General features: G+C 39.0%; 1 protein-coding gene across 4 annotated transcripts in view; it reads left to right on the top strand.

Moving 5' to 3' along the window:
• The window catches only part of SMAD4 (SMAD family member 4), a 66,975-nt gene that overhangs the window by 4,253 nt on the left and 36,257 nt on the right, over positions 1 to 26,465 (top strand). For 3 of the 4 annotated variants that reach the window (XR_007921790.3, XM_051851943.3, XM_089305732.1), the window contains exons 2-5: positions 18,767 to 19,151; positions 20,236 to 20,410; positions 21,168 to 21,197; positions 25,676 to 25,888. Coding sequence is in view for 3 of the 4 variants with exons in the window: in XM_051851943.3 (XP_051707903.1) it covers positions 18,903 to 19,151; positions 20,236 to 20,410; positions 21,168 to 21,197; positions 25,676 to 25,888 (667 nt within the window). In the remaining variant the exon portion in view is untranslated. Of the gene's footprint in view, positions 1 to 16,173; positions 16,519 to 18,766; positions 19,152 to 20,235; positions 20,411 to 21,167; positions 21,198 to 25,675; positions 25,889 to 26,465 lie in introns of all 4 variants that reach the window. The other variant, XM_051851944.3, reaches the window with a different exon arrangement.

Here is a 26,465-nt window from a genome sequence, read left to right as displayed (position 1 = left end):
TTAGGGATCTCTGATTTTCTTCTTTTGAGTGGTTTCCCTTTTGTCAACTGTGTGTTCTTCAGTGGAGTGTCATGCTCCTCCTCAAGCACAGTGTGGTCATCTCTCATCTCTCTCCATAAGGGATTTTGAAGATATCCCCAGGTTTGTTTTGTTTTAAGCCTGTTTCTTTACCCCTCCCTCCCTCTCCTGTTCTCTTCTTCCTCCCTCTTATTTTCAGTTTATTTGAATGGTCTGGTAGCAAGTTTTAGAAAGCTGTATTTCCCATGATGAGAAGCTGGTGTATCACTATTTTAAGTGGGAAGTTGGCCTTTTAAAGTACTCTAAAATGCTTGCTCTTTTAGAAATGAACAGATTTTAAGTACCTAAATTAGCATCTAAACTCCTAATGGCATTTGGTCTTAGGGGATTCATCTGCTTGGAAACCATAAAATTTGCTAGCCACCAATTAATTGGTCACTTCTTGAGAGGCAAGTTGTATTGATTTAGCTTGTGCTGTCTGGGCTTAACTTCATATGAGAAAGTTGTTCAACTAGCCCCACTTTATCCTACCAGCAGACCCAGGGCTCCATTAACATCACCTAAAGTAGTTTCCAAATGCTGGTCTATAGAGTTGGTTGCTTTTCTGTCTCTGGAAGAGCAACTTTAAGAAATAAAATGTTTTATGCCTCCTTGTCCCAGCACACACACACTGATTCAGAATAGTAACAGAGTGGAGGCGGCCTGGGAATCTATACAGTATTATCAGAAAAATATATCTGTACAGTCTTACCAGAAAAAAAAAACTCTTGATTTTAAGAGCTTTGGTTATTTTGATATGCTTATCCTTATTGCTTTGTTTTCATATAGTACAGACTTTTTAACTTTTTCATCATCTGTACACTGGAGTTAATGTACTTAAAACCTATCAAACTGGGGCTGGCACTTTGGCATAGTGGGTAGTCACTGGCATCCCATATGGGCGCCAATTTGAGTCCCAGGTGTTCTACTTTCGATCCAACTCCCTGCTAATGTGCCTGGGAAAGTAGTGGAGATTGCAAAAGTGTTTGGGCCCCTGCACCCACGTGGAAGACCTGGAGGAAACTCTTAGCTCCTGGCTTCGGACTGGCCCAGCTGTGGCCATTGTAGCCATTTGAGGAGTGAACCAGCAGACGGAAGATCTCTCTCTGTTTCTCTCTCTCTCTCTCTCTCTCTGTAACTCTGCCGTTCAAATAAATGTTAGGGAAAGAAAAACCTATTAAACTACATTTTACATGTTTCATTGCAAATCTTATTTATGATTAAAAAAGAGGAATTCTGAATATTAGTTTTTATAGTAAGGTACGATTTCTGAATCTTAATATAGATGAATTCAGATATTTTTCCAGTCAACACGTATTTCCAGATGTAAAACTGAATTAAGAATATTTAACCAGTGATATTCAGTTATGAATTCCAGGTCATTTGATATCTGTAGATGGCCAGTCATTATAATATTGAAGCATTTGGTGAAAGATTGAAAGTGGTACTAAGTGACATAAGCTAAGCCAGGAATCATGGTACATCAGCATACTAGGTGCATCTAAAATTAATTGAAGGAAGAATTTTTATGTGTATAGATGTTGAAGTGGCTGGGCTGATTGTAAAGAAAAATAACTACCATGTAAATAGTTTTTTTAAAAAAATAAGTTGTCTATATCATGGTATTATAATTTGTTTCAGTATTTTTTTGGTAGTTTGTGAACCTTATAGACTAGATCCGTTTTTTGTAAAACTGATAGTACCTCAAACTCCTCTAAGAGATGGGGCCCTGAGTATTTATTGATACCTATTTAGTAGAGCTGGACTAGTCCATGAGTGTTTTGATAGCCCCTCTTGTGAGAATAAGCTAAATGACTTGACAGTCTCTTTCACCTAAAAGTTTTTTTTTTTAAAGATTTATTTATTAATTTGAGAGGCAGAGTTAGAGACACACAGAGAGGTCTTCCATTCGCTGGTTCACTCCCCAGATGGCTGCAATGGCTGGAGCTGGGCCCATCTGAAGTCAGGAGCCAGGAGCTTCTTCCGGGTCTCCCACACAGGGGCAGGGGCCCAAGGGCTTGGGCCATCTTCTACTGCTATCCCAGGCTATTAGCAGGGAGCTGCGTCTGAAGTGACACAGCTAGGACTTGAAACAGCATCCATATGGGATGCTGGCGCCACAGGCAGATGCTTAACCTACTATGCCACAGCGCTGGTCCCTCAATTTTTTTTTTTTTTTAAGATTTATTTATTTATTTGAAAGGCATGGTTACAGAGAGAAAGAGAGAGACACACAGAGAGATACTCCATCTGCTGGTTCACTCCCCAAATGGGATGCTGGTGCTGCAGGCCATGGCCTAATCACTGCCACAGCACCAGCCCTGACTTAAAAAGTTTTATGAAATGCATTTTCTAACTTAGTTTCCAAATCTTTTAAAACAATGGTTCTAGGGTGGGCAGTTGCTTAGTGGTTAAGACACCAGTGGTTCATTTCAGATTCCTGGATTTGATAGCTGTCATTGGCTCCTGACTCCAGCTTCGTTTTTAAGGAAGGTTCTGACTCCAGTTCTTGATTTCTGCTTTCTGCAGACCCTGGGAGGCAGCAGTGATAGCTGTCCAAGTAATTGGGCACCCTCCATGTGGGAGACCTGGATTGAGTTCTCAGCTCTAGGCTTAAGTGAATGTAGGCATATGGGAATGAACCAGCTGATGGGAGTCCTGCTCCCATTTCCACCCCTCCCCCCACCACTTCCCTCCTCCCCCAATTTCTCTGTGTGTCTGCCTGTCAAATAAATAAATAAAAGTAAAAACAAAAAGTGGTCTCCAAAGTATGATCCACAGACTCCTGGGGATTCCCTGGTCCCATTTATTTAAGGGATTCACAAAGTCAAATTAATTTTCAGAATAAAACTAAGACATTATTTGCCTTTTCACTGTGTTGACATTTACACTGTTGGTAAAGGAGGAATAGTGGGTAAACTTCTGGCACGTTTGCATGAATCAAGGCAATTGCACAACTGTGTATAAGTCCTTATCATGTTCTTTACATCCAAGTACATGTTAAACATCTGAAAAAATTAACAGTTTCATTTGAGAATGCCTTTGCAGAAGCAGTAAACGGTTTGTTTTTAAAATCTACCGTGGAGTGCATGCAGTCTTTTTTAATATTCAGTGTGATTAAATACGAAGTATGTATAAAGCATTCTGCACATTGAAATACAGTGTTTATTTCTAGGTAAAGCACTTGTGTGAGCTGCAAGCTAAACTGGCTGCTTTTTAAATGTAGAATACCATTTTTATTTTCACTTAACAGAATGATAAACCTTTTTTTTTAAGATTTTTATTTATTGGATCTTGCTGGAGAATGGGACTGGGAAGGAGAAAGAGGAGGGGTGACAATGTGGGTGGGAGGGTGGATATTATAGGAAGAATCACTATATTCCTCAAGTTGTACTTATGTAATGCATGAAGTTTGTATTCCTTAAATAAAAGGTTTCTTTGAGGGGAATTTTTTTTTTTTTTTTTTTTTTTTTTTTAAATTTGAGAGGCAAAGAGAGGTCTCCCATCTGCTGGTTCATTCCCCAAATGACTGCAACAGCTGGAGCTGGGCCAATCTGAAGCCAGGAGCTTCTTCTGGTCTCCCATGTGGATGCAGGAACCCAAACACTTGGGTCATCTTCCACTGCTTACCCAGGCTATAAACAGAGATCTGGATTGGAAGAGGGAGTGTCTGGGACTGGGACTGGTGCCCATATGGGATGCCTGCACCACAGGTGGAAGCTTCAGCCTACTACACCACAGCACTGGCCCTAGTTATTTTTTGACCATGAATATAGTGAGTTTTTTTGTCAACGATCAAATCTGACCTTTTAAGTCAAAATTAGGTTTTTGGAAAGCTCTAATCTGTCATTATGAATGTCAGTTTCCTTATAAAGATTTTTCTGATGAGATTGATGATACTGAGGAATGTGATTTAAAAAGATATATATTGTATAAGAAAATGTATCAAGATTTGAAAAATTTATCTAACTCATTGAACCAATACTTTCTCAAATGATGAATTCATGATGTTATAAAATCATGTATAGGTGTGTGATCCATTCAGAGTACAATATAACAAGTCAAGAACTTAATTGCTGTGGGTTCAGATATTTCACTGCAATCACCTGATGCTTGAAATTAAAGAATTATTCAAATTATTTAAAAATTATAAATAAGAATTGCTGTGTTTTGTGTTGAATAAAAGGCGAATATCCATTATTATCTGAAGGTTAATAAAATATGCCTTTTTTAGCCGACGCCGCGGCTCACTAGGCTAATCCTCCGCCTTGTGGCGCCGGCACACCGTGTTCTAGTCCCGGTCGGGGCGCTGGATTCTGTCCCGGTTGCCCCTCTTCCAGGCCAGCTCTCTTCTGTGGCCAGGGAGTGCAGTGGAGGACGGCCCAGGTGCTTGGGCCCTGCACCCCATGGGAGACCAGGATAAGCACCTGGCTCCCGGCTTCAGATCAGCGCAATGTGCCAGCCGCGGCGGCCATTGGAGGGTGAACCAACGGCAAAAAGGAAGACCTTTCTCTCTGTCTCTCTCTCTCACTGTCCACTCTACCTGTCAAAAAAAAAAAAAAAAGCCTTTTTTCCAGTAACATATCTTTTCTGCGTATAGTTTAACCAAAACAGCACCATATCAGAACAGATTGCAGAAGCAGTATTCACTGCTGTCTCCTATTAAGTTAGACATTAAAGAAATTCACAAATATAGAAGACAGTGTCACTCTGATTACCGCCTTTTGGAAAATATTTTAAGATATTAATATGTTATATTAAATGAATTAATAGAATAAGTTCTAGAATTTTATTAGTTTTGACTTGTAATACGATGAATATTAGTAGGTACAACCCACTAAATGAAAACTATTTGGTTTCCTCAATAATTAAAGGTATAAGTAAAGGAATCCTGAGACTAGAGTTTTAAAAGCTGCTATTTTAAAGTCACTAGTTGTCTGTATTGTGTGGATTATTGGTTAGTTCTGTTGATTGGTTTGTATTATATCACTGCTATTTCTGAGAATGTTAGTAATGAATGTTTTGTTTAGTTATTATATACTATGGAAAATATAGTAAAAAGAGAAATCCATTGGCGTGGTATAGAGATAGAGCTGGCCTCAAACTGCTGGATCCAGGATCTCACCAGAATCCTGAAGACTTTTAACTCTTGGCTCTGCTTTTTTTTTTATTAGTTTATTTATCAGGTAATTTCCAGACTAATTATTCTCAGCTTCAAATTTTGTGTAAAGAGGCTGTTTTTCCTTAGTTCACTAAAGTAGTGGAGTAGTGTCACTGTCCTGTCTTGGTCTGTTTCCCATCTCTGAAATGGTAGTGTGGCCAGTGGGTAAATCTAATTTGTCAGGGTGGGCATTGGCCTACCTGCCCAGATGGGGAGACTCTTCTTGGAAAATCAGAATACCACTTGGAAAATCAGAATACCATTACAGAATGGGAAATATATGCTGGCAGACAAAAACAGATGTCAGCTGTAGTATTCCGTTGATTATGCTTTTAACAACCTCTAATTTATTAACTCAAAGTTATTTTGGTGTTGACTTTTAAAATAGAATACTTACTTAAAAATTATATTTGTTTCATTTTATTTGAAAGACATGGATAGATCTTCCATCTTCTGATTAACTCCCCAAATGCTTGCAACAGTCCAGACTGGGCCAGGCTGAATCCAGGAGGCTGGAATTTAATCCAGGTCTTAAATAGGATTATTTAAAGTGAAACTGTTACACCAAAATGACTTTTAAATCTAAGACCCATGGATAAGCAAGAAGTATATCTCTCAGTTTATCCATCTCTTGTTGTTCATCTTCATCTCGGTCTTTTTTTAATATAGTTTTTTGTTTTGTTTTTCTGTTTTTGTGGGTTTTTTGAGAGAGAGCTCTCATTTGCTGTTTCATTCATTAAGTTTCTGCAATAGCCAGGGCTGGGTCAAGCCAAAACCTGGAGCTGGGAACTCAGCCCACATCTCCTATGTGTGTGACAGGGACCTAAGTACTTGAGCCACATCAGGAAGCTGGAACTGGGAGTGGAGCTGAAACTTGGCACCTAGGCCCTCTGGTATGGAATATGGGTGATTTTACCACTAGGCCAAATGTGTACTTTGTAGAATTTCTTGGTGATATTTTGCTAGCATAGTCATTTTGCCACCCCCTCTGCCGAAATTAAACTTAAGCACTTTCCTGAAATAACTTATATACTAAATGTTTTATTGAACATTGATTGATAATTAAAATATACATATGAGGTTACTTCGAAAAGTTTGTGGGAAATGGAATTAAAAGATACATTTATTTTGGTGGAGAAATTGAAATTCATGCATAGCAGAAATCTTCAAAAAGTTCATGAATGGTCAGGTGTTTGGCCTGGCAGTTAAGTTGCCCACAACCCATACTGGAGTGCCTGGGTTTGATATCTAGCTCTGACCCTGTTTCCACCCTCCTGATAGTGCCGGCACTAGTAGATAATGGTGATAGCTCAAATGACCTACATGGGAGACCGAGATTGAGTTCCAGCTCCTGGCTGTTTTGGGCATTTAGGGAGTGAACCAGCAGATAGTTTTTTCTATTTCTCTTGCAAATAAAAAAGAAATTTAAAAAATTAATGAAAAATGTGTATTATGAAATAAACTACTTAGATTTAAAAAATTTTTTGCACCAAAATAAACTTTTAAAGTTTATTTTTATTTATTTGAAAGGCAGAGCAGCACACCCACACACACAGAAAGGGAGGGAGGAGAAAGATACTCCATCTGCTGATTCACATCCCCAATGCCTTCAGCAGCTAGGGCTGGGCCAGGCCAGATCCAGGAGCTTAGAACTTCATCTTGGTCTCCCAATTTTTGTGTCAGGGACCCATGAACTTGAACCATCATCTGCTGCCTACCAGGGTGTGCATTAACAGGAAGCTGGATCATAATTGGAGGTGGGACTTGATCCTGGGCATTCTGATATGGGATGAGGGCATCCCAAGTAGTGACTTAACCTGCTGTGCCGCAACGGCCACCCCAAACTTACCTTTTAATTCCATTTGTGAACTTTTTAAATTACTCTTGTCTAAGCTTTACATGTATACTAGTTAATTGAAAAGTAAACACGTCTGAGAAATGAAAAAAAAAAAGCCAGCATTCATGAATTGAAATATATGAATTGACATTAAGACCCTCTGGCTAATAACTCAGCCTGTTTAATTTTATTTATTTATTTTTAATTTTCATCTTATTTGAAAGGCAGAGAGAGAAAAACACAGAAAGAGCTTCGATCTCTGGTTTACCTTATAAATGCCTATACCACCCAGGCTGGTCCAGGTCAAAGTCAGTTGGAACTCAGTTCTGGTCTCCTATATAAGTGGCAGGGACCCAGGTATTTGAGTCATCATCTGTTTCCTCTAGGTTAAGAATTAGTAGGAAGCTGGATCCAAAGTAGGGGATCTGGGACTTCAGCCAGGCATTCCAGTATGTGATGTGAATTTAGAGGTTACTGACTTTTAAATAGGCCGAGCTTCGCTGCTGAGCTCTACTAACAGCATATATAAAATTGAAGTTATTAATACTTTTTAAATCTTTTATTCAGCATTCAGTTAACCTAGCTAGGAAATGGGTCATCCTTTGATTGTCCCCCTTTTCCACCTTCCTGTTCAGCTGGTTGAAGAGTTCAGTGTTTTCTACCTAGAAATACCTCATTGATTTCCTACCTTCATTTCTACTCCCCATGTTCCTAATCTAGGCCCTTTGCATGTTTCTGATCATTATTTCATAACTGGTTTTCTTTTTTTTTTAAGATTTATTTATTTATTTGAAAGAGTTACACAGAAACAGAAGGAGAGGCAGAGAGAGAGAGGGAGGTCTTCAATCCAATAGTTTACTCCCCAATTGGCCGCAATGGCGGGAGCTGCGCTGATCTGAAGCCAGGATCCAGGAGCTTCTTCTGGGTCTCCCATGCTAGTGCAGGGGCCCAAGAACTTGGGCCTCTTCCACTGCTTTCCCAGGCCATAGCAGAGAGCTGGATCGGAAGTGGAACAGCCAGGTCTTAAACCAGCACCCATGTGGGGTGCTGGCACTGCAGGCGGAGGAGGCTTTACCCACTACGCCATGACGCTGCCTTCCATAACTGGTTTTCTGTTTCCTTTCCCAAGCTATTCTCCATGCTCTCACTGAAGTTCTTTCTGTAATACAAACATAATGCTGTTATTGCTCCTCTCTTTCCTTCCATGAACCTACTCTAGACAAAACATTTGTATGTTTATCACTTTGGGTTTTCCTGTGATTTTCCATCAGCTTGGCAAATTTGTATCCACATGTGGTAGTCATTAGTACTATTCTACCAGTGTTCTCATGGTTCTCCTCTGGCATATTTAAGTGATGCACTTCTCCCCATCTTCTGCCCTTTTGAGGTAGGCATGGCTCAGGGTTTCTCACCCTTGGCATAATTGACATTTTGGGGTTATGTGGGTGGACTTCCTTGTGCATAGCAGGACATTTAACAGCCATTCTGGCCTTTACCTTTTAGATGTCTGTGTCCCGATTCCGCCTTCCAGTTATAACCATCACGGATTGCTCAGACATTGCCAGAATAATTTTTGTGCCACAAGGGACAAAAATTATTTCTGGTTGGGAACTGTTGGCATGTTTCTATGACTTTGGCCAACCAAATGTGAATGAAATGACAGCATTTAAGAGATGGTACATGAATTGCCCTATCCTTTCCCCTGCCATATAAAAGAACATGTGTATAAGATGGAGCCATTGCCAAAATGCTCCTTGAAAGATGACAGAGGGTAGTGCTCTGAGTTGACTTGAGCTGAACATGTAGCTTATGCAGAAAGTAAGACTTTGGCTGTCAGTGTGGTATAACCTACTGTATCCTGACAGATGAATCATGCTAAGGCTTCACTTATGTAGTCTTTCCATTCTTCTGCACTTAAATTCCCACATCATTTTAATGCCTACCTCTTTTAGTGTTTATTACCTGTGCAGTAATATCTAGATTAGTATTTATTACTGGAACTCTTTAAGGGGTGTTATGGAAACTTGTGGGAGATTGGTGGGTGGGGCCTGGTGATAACATTCTTTGAGAGACAGTGAAGATTATCTTCTGCCATAGAAGATTTTCAAACACCCAAGAAATTTATGTAGGAGGAAAACATAATTAATTTGGAGACTAATTCCATTTTTTAACTTTCATTTAATAAATATAAATTTCCAAAGTACAGCTTTTGGATTACAGTGCCCCCCCCCCTTAACTTCCCTCCCACCCACAACCCTCCCATCTCCCACTCCCTCTCCCATTCCATTCACATCAAGATTCATTTTCAATTATCTTTATATGTAGAAGATCAATTTAGTATATATTAAGTAAAGATTTCAACAGTTTGCACCCACACAGAAACACAAAGTGTAAAGTAATGTTTGAGTATTAGTTATAGCATTACTTTACATTGTACAACACATTAAGGACAGAGATCCTACATGAGGAGTAAGTGCACAGTGACTCCTGTTGTTGACTTAACAGTTGACACTCTTGTTTATGGTGTCAGTAATCACCCTAGGCTCTTGTCATGGGTTGCCAAGGCTATAGAAGCCTTTTGAGTTTGTGAACTCCGATCTTATTTAGACAAGGTCATAGTCAAAGTGGAAGTTCTCTCCTCCCTTCAGAGAAAGGTACCTCCTGCTTTGATGGCCGGTTCTTTCCACTGGGATCTCACTCACAGAGATCTTTCATTTAGGTTTGTTTTTTTTTTTTTTTTTTTTTTTTTTTTTTTTGCCAGAGTGTCTTGGCTTTCCATGCCTGAAACACTCTCATGGGCTTTTCAGCTGGATCCGAACGCCTTAAGGGCTGATTCTGAGGCCAGAGTGCTGTTTAGGACATTTGCCATTCTATGAGTCTGCTGTGTATCCCGCTTCCCAAGTTGGGTTGTTCTCTCCTTTTTAATTCTTTCAGTTAGTAAACTAATTCCATTTTAATATATATTCCAGTTTTCTAGGAATTAAGTTTCTTCAATCTGATTTCTTAATTGAAGTTGTTTTGTTTGGAACTTTATCAGAAGTTTGCCATTAGGGAAAATTCATGTCACCAACTGCATGTGGTGGTGCTATTTGAGTTGCCAATGTAGCACACCTATCTGGAAAGTCAGAATTTGTGGCTGTTTATGATTCTGTGCATTAATGCAGGCATCTAGCCTCTTTATTTTACATTCTAAGTTAATGTGCTTCAGCACTTATATGTTAAAATATACATTTTTTTAATATAAATATTTTCCCCTTTATATTACAGTTGAGACATTGTCAAATTTTAAAAAATATCAGTAGGTTAGAATTTTGTTTCAGCATGGCTGGGGGTGATATAAATTATCTGTTATAAAAATGAAATGTTCTGATAAAGTTGGGACCCCCCCCCCCCTTTTTAAAGATTTATCTGAAAGAGTTGCACAGAGAGAGAAGGAAAGGCAGAGAGAGTGAGAGAGAGATATTTTTGATCCTCTGGTTCACTCCCCAGTTGGCTGCAATGACTGGAGCTGTGCCAATCTGAAGCCAGGTGCCAGGAGCTTCTTCTGGGTCTCCTATGTGGATGCAGGGGCCCAAGCACTTGGGCCATCTTCTGCTGCTTTCCCAGGCCATAACAGAGAGCTGGATTGGAAGTGGAGCAGCCGGGACTCAACTGGCACTCATATGGGATGCTGGCACTGCAGACAGCAGCTCTGCCTGCTATGCCACAGCGCTGGCCCCACCCCTTTCTGATTATGTACTACTTTTTAGTGCTTTGCACATGATAGATACTGTGTTTATTGAGTTGGTCAATTTATGATTCCCAGATTGCTTTTATATATACTGTTATATTTGATTACCAGAGTAAGTCTGTAAAGTTCGTATAGCAAATATTGTTCCCATTTTACATATGAAAATTGAAAGAAATGTTAATATGACCAGTCATACTGCTAGAGCTTTGATTAGATCATGTAATTTTGTTCATGCCAGTATTGTGCCTGTGTCTACTATACTAGGACTTCATCTGTATATCCCTGTGGTGATTTTTTTTTCTTATACAAGGAAATTCTACTGTTGTTTCAGGCACTTGTGGCCAGAGGAATACAACAAAGTCAAAAGAAATATAAGAAAGCTTATTTAACAAAGCAAGGTCATAGGGCAGGCATTTGGCCCAGTGGTTAAGCTGCTGCTTGGGGTACTTACATCCTCTAAGTGGAGTCCTGGCTCTGCTCCTGATTTGGCTTCCTGCTAAAGTTTATCCTAGGAGCCACAGGTAATGGCTCAAGTAGGTGGATCCCTGCTATCCATGTGAGAGACCTTTATTGAGTTCCTCACTCTCTAGGCTTCAGCATGGTGCAGTTCTTGCTGTTGTGGGCATTTAGGGAGAGGATCAGCAGATGGGAGGTCTCTGCCTCTCAAATAAATAAATCCATAAATTAATGAAAGCAAGGTCATTTTATTAGTGTTCAAAGAAACTTGAAATTAAGACAACATGTGAAATACCATTAGGTACCCTAAAAGAATAAACTTTACAAATGGTGACATGTGATAGTGAGATTGTGGTTACATAAACACTTTATTATTATTTTTTAAGGATTTACTGTAATTCTTTGAAAAAGACAGTTGGTGGTGGTGGTCGGAGGGAGAGGTGGAGAAAGAGATGTGTTCCATCCCCTGGTTCACTCTCCAAATGGCCATAATGGCCAGGGCTGGGCCAGGCCAGTGCCAGGAGCCTCCTTCTGGTATCCTGAGTGAGTGCACTTGGGTCATCTTCTGCTGCTCCCAGGCATGTTAGCAGGGAACTGGATTGGAAGTGGAGTAGTCAGGGCTTGAACATGCGTTCATATGGGATGCTGCACCACCATGCTGACCCCACTCAAACACTTTAAAATGATGACATGATGGTGAGATTGTGGTTAAAATAATCACATTCAAATACTTTAATTATAAATTGGTACAAATCTTTTTGGAACATAATAGTGGAAAATGAGTTCAACCAAAGTATTTGTATGCTTTGGAATTTATTGCAAGAAAATTCTACAGAATAGAAAACTATAGTAGTTAATGCACAGACACTTGCCTGGTATATGTGAGGAACTATGCATGGTGTTAGAAACTTCTAAGGTGAAAATGTGGCTGTTTTCTACAACTTAAACATTTGTGTCAACAATGTGAGACAAATACATAATCAAATAATTAAAATGTTTTCAGCTGTTATAGGAATACGTTTCAAAATTTAGGGAGTTAAGTAGCACACAAGGGAACATACAATAGACACACTTGTGAAGCAATTCTTTGGGATTAAGAGGAGAGGAGACAGTGTTTGGGAAAAACTGATAAATTAAGCTGTACTTTGAAGGTTGGCTAGAACTTTACTCAGTGGATAAATGTGTCTTGATGTTTAACATGAACTAACATCTGAGAGCACATACGAAAAGGGATTTTTTTGGACAACATGAAACACTTACCTGTCCTCGGAACTGGACATATAATAGTGAGTAAGACAGGTATAATTGCTATGTCTTAGAGCTTTCAATGTAGAAATTTAAATTGTGAAGCTTGGCCCTCACTGATTCCATACTGGTGGTTCTCTTCGGTGGTACTTGAGTTAAGGTTGTAGGTTTTTTTTGGCATATGCAGTGATTTCTCGCATTCTCTCTTCCTTCTTTTTTCCATGAAAAAGTCACCGCTACTTAAAAATGTGATTTCATATACTGATGGACGTGTTTTACTTTCTCTGAAGATCTGGCAGCAGTGGGCTGGCATTCTCAATTGCCACTTCTGGAAGTGTGTAGTAGCTGCCCACTTTGGATGGACAGGCACTTGTATTCTTTAGTAATTTTCTTTTGTTTTTAAGAGAGAGACAGATCTTCCATCCATTGGTTCATTCTCCAAATGGCTGCAATAGCCAGAGCTGAGCCGATCTGAAGCAAGGAGCCAGGAACTTCTTCCAGATCTCTCACATGGGTGCAGGGGTCCAAGGACTCAGGCCGTCTTCTGCTACGTTCACAGGTGCATTAGCAGGGAGCTGGATGGGAAGTGGAGCAGCAGGGACCTGAACTGGCACCCATATGGGATGCTGGCACTGTAGACAGTGACTTAACCCACTACACCACGGTGCAGGCCTGTAGTAATTTTCTTTACACCTAGCACATGTTATTCATTTATATAGTTTACTTGCCTCATCACAACTTTTGTGTTGTTAGTCCCAGATCAGAGGATTACTTCTGTTCTTTGCTTTCCTTCATTTTCTTTAATGAATTTCAATAGGAGAAAATGCATAGTAAGTTTTAGGAAAATTTCCCTTTAAAACAATTAAACATTTTAGTATTCAGACAATAGTTACTTTCTATTGAATGACATGTACCAGATATTTTATATAAGTTTTCTCCTTTGAGTTCTGTATATGCTCCTTTTATGCCAGGTCATAGAGTTTAAATAACAAAAATGTGGATCTGCTACCTGGCCTGTTTAATTAAGACATGCCCCAGTAGAAGTTGTCACACAAAATAATTTATTTGCAGCAAATCTGGAAACCACAGGGAATTGTTTCCAAAGCCTTGGCTTCCCCAAGCAAGAGGAAATAAGTATGTTTGGCATTAAAGGAAAATGAAGATGGAGGAGGAAAAGTTCTTGTCATTGCATGTTGGGGTGGGTACAAGTTCATGCAGGTGCCATTCAGAATCATGTTCCTATGTAGGGTGCGTATTATGGTAATAAGGGTTAAGCTCCTTCTGGGGTAGAGATCTTAATATTAAAATGAAATGAAGGGGGGCTGGTACTGTGGCACAGTGGGTTAAAGCCCTGGCCTGCAGTGCTGGCATCCCACATGGGCTCTGGTTCAGGTCCCGGCTGCTCCATTTCCAATCTAGCTCTCTGCTATGGCCTGGGAAAGCAGTAGAAGATGGCCCAAGTCCTTGGGCTCCTGCACCTGTGTGGTAGACTCGGAAGAAGCTCCTGGCTCCTGGCTTCGGATCAGCTCAGCTCTGGCTGTTGTGGCCATTTGGAGAGTGAACCAATGGATGGAAGAACTTTCTCTCTGGCTCGCTCTTTCTGTAACTCTGTATTTCAAATAAATAAAAACTAAAAAAATTAAAAACGAAATGAAGGATGACCTTTGGATACTTTCTGACCCCTCTGCACAGGTGTTACCCTGGCTTCAGGGTCTGGACCCATTCAGGGTAGCTGATGATTGCATCTCTCCTGGAATGTGACAGAAACCTAAAGAACAACTTTGAAGAATGGTGCCTTGGAAACATTATGCTCTTTTATTTCTTTATTTCTTTGTTTTTGACAGGCATAGTGGACAGTGAGAGAGAGAGAGAGAGAGAGAGAGAGAGAAAGGTCTTCCTTTGCCGTTGGTTCACCCTCCAATGGCCGCCGCGGCCAGTGCGCTGCGGCTGGCGCCCCGCGCTGATCCGATGGCAGGAGCCAGGTGCTTATCCTGGTCTCCCATGGGGTGCAGGGTCCAAGGACTTGGGCCATCCTCCACTGCACTCCCTGGCCACAGAAGAGAGCTGGCCTGGAAGAGGGACAACCAGGACAGAATCCAGCGCCCCGACCGGGACTAGAACCCGGTGTGCCGGCGCCGCAAGGCGGAGGATTAGCTTAGTGAGCCGCAGTGCCGGCGGCATTATGCTCTTGAAGTGGAAATTAGTCCCAATAAAGACTTTTGAACTGCTCTAGGCATTGGCTAGTTCTGTAACTTTATTTGCCCAATTAGTATGAAAAGTGAGATTTTTAAAAAATTTTTCTGTTTGAAAGAGTTACAGAGAAAGGGAGAGACAGAGGTCTTCCATCTGCAGGTTCATTCCCCAAATTGCTACAGTGGTAGGGGCTGGGCAAGGCCAAAACCAAAAACCTGGAACTCCATATGGGTCTACTATGTGGGTGGCAGGAATTCAAGTATTTGGGCTATCTTCCGCTTTTTTCCCAGGCACATTAGCCGGTAACTGCATTGGAAGTAAAGCAGCCAGGACTCAAAACTGGCCCTCATATGGGATGCTGGTGTCATAGGTGGCAGGGGCTCTGCCACAATGCTGGCCCCCAAAAAGTATGATTCTAATCCAGATCTCTGATTCCAAAACTCCCCATGCAAGTAATCTTTAGTTGTCAACATATACTTATTGAGTATGGGTAAATGATAAGTATTCAAAGAGGTGAAAAAGTACTTCTCTGCTTGAGGCTTATAATGAGTTGAACAGACAAGTTTAAATGTAAAAGGAGTAACAATAGAGAGAAGCAAGGGTTAAATACCAGGTTATTGATATAAACACCAAGGAGGCTCAAAACTACAACAGTGGCATGGGGAATAGAAAGGAGGGAGCACAAAAAATGATTAAGGTGAAGACTCTGTGAGGAAATGTGGGAGTAGTGAACGGGGAGATCAGAGATGGTTTGCCATACTTTCCAAGACTGGGTCATTGGATGAAATTGATGCTTTAACAAATCGGGATCATCTGAAGAGGAACAGATTTTTATAGAAGAATGTTGGGTGAATTTTATTCATTTGGGGAGGGGGATAAGATTCAAATAAATAGCAAAGTAAAATAAAAGTGCAGTCTGGAACATCATTGAACAAATAATTAACCCATCATGCAAAGGGCAGGCTTCAGCCCTGCTTTACCTTGTTTATTCTTGAGCTGATGGCCTTTTTCCTGTTCCATGTGTGATCTTGAAGTCAAGTAAGCTCTTTAAGGTTTTAAGTGTTGAATGGATTCTTGATTAGTATCCATTTCCTATATTTTAATTTCTTTTTATTAAAGATTTATTTAATTTATTTATTTGAAAGAGTTCCAGAGAGGCAGAGGTAGAGAGAGGTTGGTCTCCATCTGCTAGTTCACTCCCCAAATGGCTGCAGTGGCCAGTGCTTGAACCAGTCTAAAGCCAGGTGCCTGGAGCTTCTTCTTGGTCTCCCATGTAGGTGCAGGGTCCCAAGGAATTGGGCCATCTTCTGCTTTCCTAGGCACATTAGCAGGGAGCTGGATTGGAAGTGGAGCAGCTGGGACTAGAACCAGTGTCCATGTGGAATGCTGGCATGGCAGGTGGCTGCTTTACCCACTACACTGCAGTGCCGGTCCCTCAATTCCTTTTTAAAATAATTGACCCTATTGCTTTTTTTGTTTTGTTTTGTTTTAAAGATTTACTTATTTATCTGAAAGGCAGAGCTGCAGAGAGGCAGAGGCAGAGGCAGAGGCAGAGATGGAGGCCTTCCATCCACTGGTTTACTCCCCAACAGCTGCAATGGCTGGAGCTGGGCCGATCTGAAGCCAGGAGCCAAGAACTTCTTCTGGCTCTCCCACACAGGTGTGGGACCCCAAGCACCTGGGCTGCCGTCAGCTGCTTTCCCAGGCCATACCAGAGAGCTGGATCGAAAGTGGGGCAGCCGAGACTTGACCCGGCGCCTGTATGGAATGCCGGCACTGGAGGCGGAAGCCCTGCCTTCTATACCACAGCACTGGCTCCTTACCCTATTGCTTTTACAGGTAAAATCTTTTGAGGAATTGAGTGGTCTGTCTTTAGAAAAATAATCTTGTTGGGATGGGTTTTGGCTCAGCAATTACTTTATCAGAGTGCCTGGTTCAAGTGTAATCCAGCTTCCTGCTAATGTGCACCTTGGGAGGCAGCAAATAGTGCTTCAGATAGTTGGTTTCCAGCCACCCGAATGGGAAACCTGAATTGAGTTTCATATTCCTGGTTTCATTTGCTGTTGTGGGCATTTGGGGAATGAATTAGTGGATGTAATGTCTGTGTGTCTGCCTCTTTCCCCCTGCCTTCCAAATAAAATGAAAACATTAAAATAATTATATAAAACAACTTTGTTTATGTATAATTCACATAAAATTTTTTTAAAGTATGTAATTCATTGGATTTTTAGTGTAAATGTAGAATTATTTATTAGTGCTAAATTTTTTTTTTGTTTTTTGGACAGGCAGAGTGGACAGTGAGAGACAGAGAGAAAGGTCTTCCTTTGCCATTGGTTCACCCTCCAATGGCCGCCGCAGCCGGCGCGCTGCGGCCGGCGCACCGCGCTGATCCGATGGCAGGAGCCAGGTACTTATCCTGGTCTCCCATGGGGTGCAGGGCACAAGTACTTGGGCCATCCTCCTATTAGTGCTAAATTGTAGAACGTTTCATCCCTTCCTGTCCTAACCCCCACAAAGAACCCATTCTAATTAGCAGTCACTCCTCACTTGACTTCCCCCAATCCCTGGCAGCCATTGCTTTCCTTTCTATTTCTGTGGATTTGCCTCTTTTGGGATTTCATATAAATGAGATTATTCAATATGTGACCTTTTTTGATTAGCTTCTTTTATTTAACTAAGTTTTTTAGGTTCATCCCTAAAAACTGTAGCATCCCAGTAACTGTTGAAACATGTATCAGCACTGTGGTCTTTTTATGACTCAGTAATATTCCATTGTATAGATATACCCATTTAGGCATTTGTCAGTTGATGGAATTTGAGTTGTATCTACTTTTGGCTATTAAGAACAGTGCTGCTGTGAACATTCACATACAGCTTTTTGTGTGTACACAGGTTTTATTTTTTGGGGGAGAATTGTTTAAAAAGTGGAAATGCTGAATCACATGGTAACTCACTTTCATTTTGTGATCCTACCAGGAGTTTGTGAGGGTTCCGCTAATGACTGATGTTGAGCATCTTGTTTTTTTTTTTTTTTTACTTTTTTTTTTTAAGATTGATTTATTTATTTGAAAGGCAGAGCTAGAGGGAGAGAGAAACAAAAAGATACCTTCCATCACACTGGTTCTCTACTCAAATGACCACAACAGCTGGGGCTGGGCCTGGGCCAGGCTGAAGCCAGGAGCCTGGAACTCTGTCTTGGTCTCCCACATGGGTGGCAGGGTTCCAAATACTTGGGCTACTTGCCTTCCCAGGTACATTAGCAAGGAGTTGGATCAGAAGCGGAGCAGCCAGGACTTGAACTGGTTATCATATGGGATGCTGGCATCATAGCAGTGGTTTAACCAGCTACATCGCAGTACCTGAACATCTTTTATGGGCTCATTGGCCATTTTCTTTGGAGAAATGTCCTTTAGAATCCTTTTGTCCATTTCAAAATTGGGTTGCAGATGTGTGCTGCACAATGTTTTGCCACATTGGACCACGTATACAATGGTGGTGCCATGCGATTGTATTACCGAGGGACATTGTAGTTCTCTTGGTTTCCATAAGTATGCCTGTGATGTTCACGCATAGACGAAATTGCCTAATCACTCATTCTCAGAGCATATTCCCATCGTTACACGATGCACAACTGTGTTTGTCTTTTTATTGTTGCCAGTGGTCTCTTTTAAGAAAGATGATGATGTTAACTGCTAAACAGCATTTATACTAGATGCTGAATTTTTACATAATATGTATTTGTGGTAGATTTTTAGGTTTAATGGTAGATTTTTAGGTTAACTATAATTGATAATAATATTTTAAAATGCTAGTTCATATAAGTAACCCTTTTACACAATCTGAAGATTTTGCTTTAAGGTGACTGGTGCACTGAACAGCACTTAATTGAGCATGCCTTTATAATAATGAAAAGGCCTAACTTTAGTATTTTTATAATGTCAAGAATGGCAACATTTTAAGTCACTTTAGGAAGGTCAAATTTAAGTATGTGCATCAGATCCTTGACTTAACCGAACAAATCTATCTTTTCCCTCAGCTGAATTTACTTTGTGAAATGTGTTCTCATCTTTCTCTCTCTCTCTTTTAGGTTATTTTGAACACCACATGTCTAACAACTTTCCTTGCAACGTTATCCAAAACGTATGTTTTTCACTGCCTCCAGAAAATCAAAATCGCTCTGGAGATTGGAGACATATTTGATTTAAAAGAACAAACTTGAACAAATGGACAATATGTCTATTACGAATACACCAACAAGTAATGATGCCTGTCTAAGCATTGTACATAGTTTGATGTGCCATAGACAAGGTGGAGAGAGTGAAACATTTGCAAAAAGAGCAATTGAAAGTTTGGTAAAGAAGCTGAAGGAGAAAAAAGATGAATTAGATTCTTTAATAACAGCTATAACTACAAATGGAGCTCATCCTAGTAAATGTGTTACCATACAGAGAACGTTGGATGGACGACTGCAGGTTAGTCTCATACTAAACTTTTTCTTTGTCTTCTGTGATGACAGATTAAAAAAAAATTCTGAATTATTTTTCTTAAGTTACTATAGGATACTGTGTATCCTGTACCAAATGCATTATGGAACAACATATAAAAGATGAATCTTTTTTTTTTTCTTTTTTCTTTTTTGACAGGCAGAGTGGACAGTGAGAGAGAGAAAGGTCTTCCTTTGTCGTTGGTTCAGCCTCCAATGGCCGCCACGGCCGGCGCGCTGTGGCCGGCGCACCGTGCTGATCCGATGGCGGGAGCCAGGTACATATCCTGGTCTCCCATGGGGTGCAGAGCCCAAGCACTTGGGCCATTGTCCACTGCACTCCCTGGCCACTGCAGAGAGCTGGCCTGGAAGAGGGGCAACCGGGACAGAATCCGGCGCCCCGACCGGGACTAGAACCCGGTGTGTCGGCGCCGCAAGGCAGAGGATTAGCCTAGTGAGCTGCGGCGCCGGCCGAAGATAAATCTTAAAAGTTTTTTAATGTTCTGACTCAGAAAAAGTTCAATGAAGAAAATTTGGAAAATAAAAATAAAAAGCAGAAGAAAACCCACACTCTGAGAGAACTACCTTTAGCACTTTGGTATTCATCCTTGTAGCCTTTTTTTCTTTTCTGATACTGTATCTATGTTTAGAAACAAAATTATCCTTAATCCTTTTATAATTTTGAAATCTGATATCATACATGTCATTGATATCAGTTGTTGCACTTGTCAGTTTTTATGCAGAAGTAACCCTTTTACAGTTTTCTATGATTAAAGGAACTTAGAGAAATTTTGTTATATTTAAAAATTTTATTTCTAGATTTTAGGTGTAGGTTTTGCAACAAATTCATACTTTTTTGCATTTTTAAGACCTGAGCTCAGACCTTTAAATTATAACTAAGTTATTCTAGCTCTCATGTGAGACATAGCCATGTTAATTATTTTGAGCTTTAGTTTTCTCAAAGTAAATTCAGGCTTTATAGGATTGTGGGGATTAAATGAGAACATATATAATGTGCCTTGTATAATATCTGACACATAACTGATGTTCAGCAAATGATGTATTTTTCCTAGGTGGCTGGTCGGAAGGGATTTCCTCATGTGATATATGCCCGTCTCTGGAGATGGCCTGATCTTCACAAAAATGAACTAAAACATGTTAAATATTGTCAGTATGCATTTGACTTAAAATGTGACAGTGTCTGTGTGAATCCGTATCACTATGAACGAGTTGTCTCACCTGGAATTGGTAAGTGGATTTTGCTTTTCTCCTTAGAAGCATAAAAGGGAAAGATTCCAGTACTGGTTTAATTTTTCTAAGTTAAATTATAAATGTAGAAATCGTGAAGGACTTCAATAAGGTTAGAGTCAGACATTTTTTATGAAATACAAGTATTTAAATTTGAACTGAGGACCAAACTTATATTTTGACTTCTAAAACTAACTGTATATAGTTGATATTTTGACCTTTAAGAGCATTGTTTTTGGGGCCAGTGTTGTGGTGCAGCAGGTTAAGTTGTTGCTTGTAATATAAGCATCTCATATCAGAGTGCCAATTTGAGTTCTGGCTGCTCCACTTGCAATCCAACTTTCTACTAACGTGCCAGGGATGGCAGCAAAAAATGGCCTAAGTACTTAGGCTCCTCACCCATGTGGGAAACCTGGATAGATTTCCAGGCTCCTGGCTTTGGTCTGGAGTGAGCCAGCTGATGGAAGATCTGTATCTTGCCTTGTTTCTCCCTTTCTCTCAATCATTCTGCCTTTCAAATAAGTAAATCTTTTTAAAAGACAATATTGGTTTTGAAAAATAGAATGAAAAGTACTGTAGATCTGATTAGTTTATTGCTAGACAGCATTTATTCTGCTCTTCCTGAATTGAAATAATTTATAAAGTTTTGTAATCTCTAGTTTGAAATTGCATCCTGTAATTTAAAATGTAATAGAGAATATTTTCATGGTAATGATTAATGTTTCCTTTTTTCCTCCCCTCCCTCTAAAAAATTAAGATCTCTCAGGATTAACGCTGCAGAGTAATGGTACGTAATCTGTTTCTTGTAACTTTCTGTTTTCTTCCCTCTGTTTTTTTGTTGACCTAGAATTAGTTTGTATAGGTGCCAGTAACATTAACAGGAAAAAAATCTTACTGTTTTGGAAATGTAGGTTTTTTTAGGGGCCGTGCATCTGCATTTAAAACTAGATTTAAACCGGCTGTTGACTCTCTGGACATGAACTGTCATTTGTTAAATAAAGAACTCAAAAAAAATGTGTAGAGTGTACCAAAAACATGAATATAAAGGAAAAATATTTTTTAAATTGATAAAAACTGGTTATTTTGGAAAAAAAATCCACAGAGCCCATTTAAATGGATCTAACCTCCAGTGGTGTTGGATAATTTGGAATCATGTATAATACACACTTTAAAGTTGTCTTTCATTTTATCCCAACTTATTTTTATGAATGATGATGTTGAAATTTATTTAAAACTACACATTTTAGTATTTTTTTAGTCTTGTTACCTTTATGTAAAAAACAAGGCCACCTTACAGCATATGCCAATCAGCTGATAGAATCCCTTTTAAAAAAGAAAAAGTGTTTTGAGGTGAGAAATGAAACAGATAGAGATGTGTGGTTTTTGTTTTCTAGTGTAATATTTGAAAATGGAGTTCTATTAAATCTTTAGGTCTGTTTCTTGGAACTTGTTAATGGATTGAAATTTCTGTAGGAACTAATTTGCAGAGAAACTCTGATACAGAGCCATTATTATAGAAAGATGTGCTGCTGTTCGATTTTTCTGGAGGAAAATCAGTATTGTGACATCTTTTTGTTGCAGAATCTTAGGAGTGGATCAGAAATATCGTGTGACCTTAAAATTTAAGAAGAGCATAGCAGTCTACTTATTTTCATTTTCTACTTTTCCATATCACTAATAATAGAGGAAGACTCCAGTGCTTGTGGTACTTGTTAATGATTAATAGGTTTCTGAGAAAGGTTGGTTGGTAATAGGAGCTGTTGTGATGGGGGAATGGTAGCTTTAAGATTGGTTTCAAGCCCTGCCTCTTTGACACACAGACATTAATACCATGTCTCTTTTCTTTCTCTTTCTCTCTTTCTCTCTCTCTCTCTCTCTTTTTTTTTTTTTTTTTTAAAGTAAATGCTCTTTAGATCATCTTAATTCTCCATCTATGTTTTTGGAGAATTAAAGCATTTAGCTCAGAGGATGTTAGTGGTTGGGAGACTGCAATGATAATTGTATCAGAATCTCCTCATGAAAATGGTTGAGAAGGTGAAGGCTCATCACACTGTTTCCCTATCCTAAAATTACTGTTGTTTTGAGTGCCTGTTGTTGATAGAGTTGCATGGGTTGATTGTCTCCTTAGTGTCTCAAGGGCTGTATTCATGCCTGTGGGAGCTTGCTAGTGGAGGTTATGTGAAGGCAGTTTTGGGTGACAACAGGTACTTTTCAGAGCCTCTACATTTGGACAAAAAAAAGTACATGGCTATATAACTGAAAGTTAAGAAAATGAACAGTTCCTTCACTTTCGAATCGGGGTCTTGTAATCATTTCCAGCAAGTCTCGTCTCTTTTGTGAAACTTTATATGACCACATTGACCTGTATATTTGTTTTAACAAATATTTAATGAGCATATGGTTGAGTTCCAGGGATGCTAAGATAAATAAGGTGTGCGCCCCCCAACTTTGAAGAGCTCATAGTTTAGTAGAGAAATGAAAAAGTAAATCATAGTGGCAATACCATCAGGCAAGTTCTGTGGCCCACCTGCTGGTGGTGACCAAGAACAGACTGGATCAGGCCCCTGGACTTCAGCAGTGGAGAGTGCATTCTTTACCCTTCACAGAACATTTTACATTCATTCTGTGTATGTGTGTTATATGTATGATTATTCTAACATTATGGTTAAACAATAACAGCTAACAGAGTTCTCATTGTATGTCAGGTACTGAGCTAAACAATTTGAGAGAACTGTGTCATCATTCTCAGGAGGGATTAGCCATGCTTTCCAGATTAGGAGAATGGTGCTTGGAGAGGTCAGGAAATTTGCCTGACTGGACAGTTAGGAGGAGCTGGAGAATACGTACTTGCTGTTAGATATTTAAACAAGACAATATTAGGAACACTGTACGCTCCATGAAGGCAGGGATATTTGTATTCCAGTTGCTAGAGCAGCACCCAGAATATAGGTGCTCAATAAATATTTTTTCAGTAAATGAATTTGTTGAATACTAGCCCATAAAGAAAAATACTTAATAGTTTGATGTCTGTTTTCCTGGACTTTAAAAATATATATACCATATGTTTTTTTTTTTAATTTTATTTTTTTGAATAGGCAATACATGGTCCATAAATCAAAATACTATTTAAAGGTATACAGTGAAAAGAAGTGCTCCCACCCCTGCCCCCCTTTCCCCCTATCTCAGGTAATCACTTTTTATTAGTTTCTGGTGTTTCCTTCCTGTGTTTCTTTATGCAAAAAAGGATACACATATTATTTCCCTCCTTTCTTACATGAAAAGCATACTGTACACACTGTTTTGGACCTTTGTTTTTTATTTACAGTATATGATGGTTTTAAACATTCAAAGATGCATCTGAACATAGGGTACAACAGTGTTTTGTAACTTGCTTTTTTTCTGTTAGCAAAAATTGTAGGTTTCTGTCCTTGTTGATACCTTCAGTTATATCTAAGAAGCATGTATTTTTGGTTATTTGGTTAAAGACACCTGTAGATAACTACCCACTAGAAGTCCCGAACTTAAATTTGGGAAGGTTTAGCCAATGTATTGAGGAAAGTTTGAGGTGTAACTGTTTAAAAGCAGAATGTAGCTAGGACTTGGAGATGTTTTGATTATCCATTAAATGCAGAGTCAGCTGAAAAGAAGTGATGGATATCAAGTTGACCTGTTGATCTGGGTATCATCAAATAAGTAGCTTTGTCCTTATGTGCTAACATTTAACATTACCAGTTTATCAATAAAAAGATTGCAGTCACTACAAAAACCCTAGAATGTCCAGGAATTAAATAAAAATGTCAGGATCCATGTGAATAAAATCATAGAAAATCATAGAATTTTTTTAAAGAGTATAATAAAAGACTGAATAAATGCAAATGTACACACTTTATGTCCCAAACCATTTTTCTTTGCATTATTTTAATAACTTGGCTAACATTAGTGATGAATGGTTGGGTCCTTTTTTTTTTAATGATACCTAAAATATCCTTAGGTTTCTGTCTATTTTCTTAGGTTTCTATCTGTTTTTTAATGATACCTAAAGTATCCTTTTTGTTTCTATCAAATTTTCTAAAGATCTGCTCTTTGGAGTATAATTTATGAGTCTTGAAAGAACGTTTTTATGAGTTTTGATGCATGAAATGGCATAAGAGGTTGTACATAGAAACTAGAATGATGTTGAAATGGTCTCACCTTAATAAAAATTGCCATTTAATCAATGTTTATGTGTAATACATTGTTTCAAAGATTGAGATAAGGAAAGATAAGGGAAGTGTTATGTTGGTTCTTAATGCAAGAGGGAATGTCAGTGTGAAGACTGTTTATATTAATTGCCTGCTCTAAGAAAAGAACCTAATGCTAGAGTTCAGTGGATTGTCAAATCCTGGAGCAGTGTTTGTTCAGAAGCTGTAAAAGGTTGTTTGCTAAAGGTAAAAAAACAAACCTCAAAATAATTAGCCTCCAAACAAATGAGAGGTTCTTCGTAGAGAATTGGCATTAGGAGTACAGTTTAGTTTCAGATTTTTTTCATACAACCTAAGGAATCATTTTGTAGTTTGCTAATGGAAGATATTGTGCTGTATTAGGTAGAGTCCTATCTGTGTTTATTAATCTGTAACCATGCAACTGAAAGATGTTGATTTTTTTTCATATTGCATATTTTTCAGACATTCTTATTAGGATTGGATTTCTAAGGGGAATTACAGTTTGACTTACCAGGAGTTTTCTGTTTGGTTCTAAACATATAGGAACTTTTCAGTACACTTCACTTTCAGAGAATGTGTTATTTAATAATAATTCTGGAATTGGGTAGCTATCAGATCCTCTGGTCTATCCACAGTGGAGAAATAGTAAAAAGGTCCAGCTAGCTTTCAGTCTCAGTATGAACTGAGTAATTGATTTTCTCAACTGGATGCACATCTTCTAGCCATTTGGGTTTTGCCTACTTCATCTGTATATTTAGGTCATTAATACTTACAGGTTTATCAGAAAACTCAGGAATGCCTCTTCAGGACCATTGCTGGAGGCTGCTGGAATATAGTTGAACTTCAGAAGTCAGAGGCAGTCAGACTGGTTGATGCTACTACCTCTATATAAGTGGCTTTTGCTGATAAAATACAGGCTTTTAAAATAATAAGAAAAAATTCTAAATTAGAGTTATTTATAATATAGTTAATTTTAAATATTGTCATATTACTTGTTTATGAGTTGTTTTCTTGGAAAAGAAGCTTATAAAATTTAAAAATACATTTGATTTTTTTTACATAGCTCCACCAAGCATGTTGGTAAAGGATGAATATGTTCATGACTTTGAGGGACAGCCATCATTATCCACTGAAGGACATTCAATTCAAACCATCCAGCATCCACCAAGTAATCGCGGATCAACCGAGACATACAGCACCCCAGCTCTGTTAGCCCCATCTGAGTCTAATGCTGCCGGCACCACCAACTTTCCCAACATTCCTGTGGCTTCCACAAGTGAGTTGTAGAATCAGACAGAGTCAGCAAGTTGAATTTCTTAATTGTTGAATATCTGTGTTAGTCATTTGGAGCAAAACTCCACGTAAGTAAAAAAGATGCTGTAGTGTGTTCAGAGGTATCCAAGTATGAAATAGGTGTTTGGGTCCTAGAAAAATGGTGATTATAATTTACTTAAATGTTCTTATGTTGATATAAGTCATTTTAAATGTAGTAATGACTTTGTTTATAGTATTGATTTAAATTAATGATTTAATTTGTACTTTATCACATAGAGAAGTAGAAAGCCTCTTAAACTGTCACATAGGTTTAAGAGAAATAATTTAGCTGATGAGTAGTTTTGAGGCGAGATATTTATGAAGACCTGTGTTAATGGAATTACATCATTTCTTCTAAAAATTGATTTTTCTTGCTTGATTATTACTTTATAATGGTCATCTTATTTTTTCATTGTGCAAACTTAGAAAAAGGAATCTTAGCAAAATTATTAATAACATAGAACCCCTAAGATAGACATTAGGTATTTTGTCCATTATAATATAAAGGCAAATACCACATATCACTGTCTCCTGTTTTT

The sequence above is a fragment of the Oryctolagus cuniculus genome, chromosome 10 (assembly GCF_051225735.1).
Source record: "Oryctolagus cuniculus isolate XC-2025 breed Fujian yellow rabbit chromosome 10, ASM5122573v1, whole genome shotgun sequence".
Classification (NCBI taxonomy): Eukaryota; Metazoa; Chordata; class Mammalia; order Lagomorpha; family Leporidae; genus Oryctolagus; species Oryctolagus cuniculus.
The sequence above is the reverse complement of the archived record's forward strand: the minus strand, read 5'-3'. Positions and strand labels throughout refer to the sequence as shown.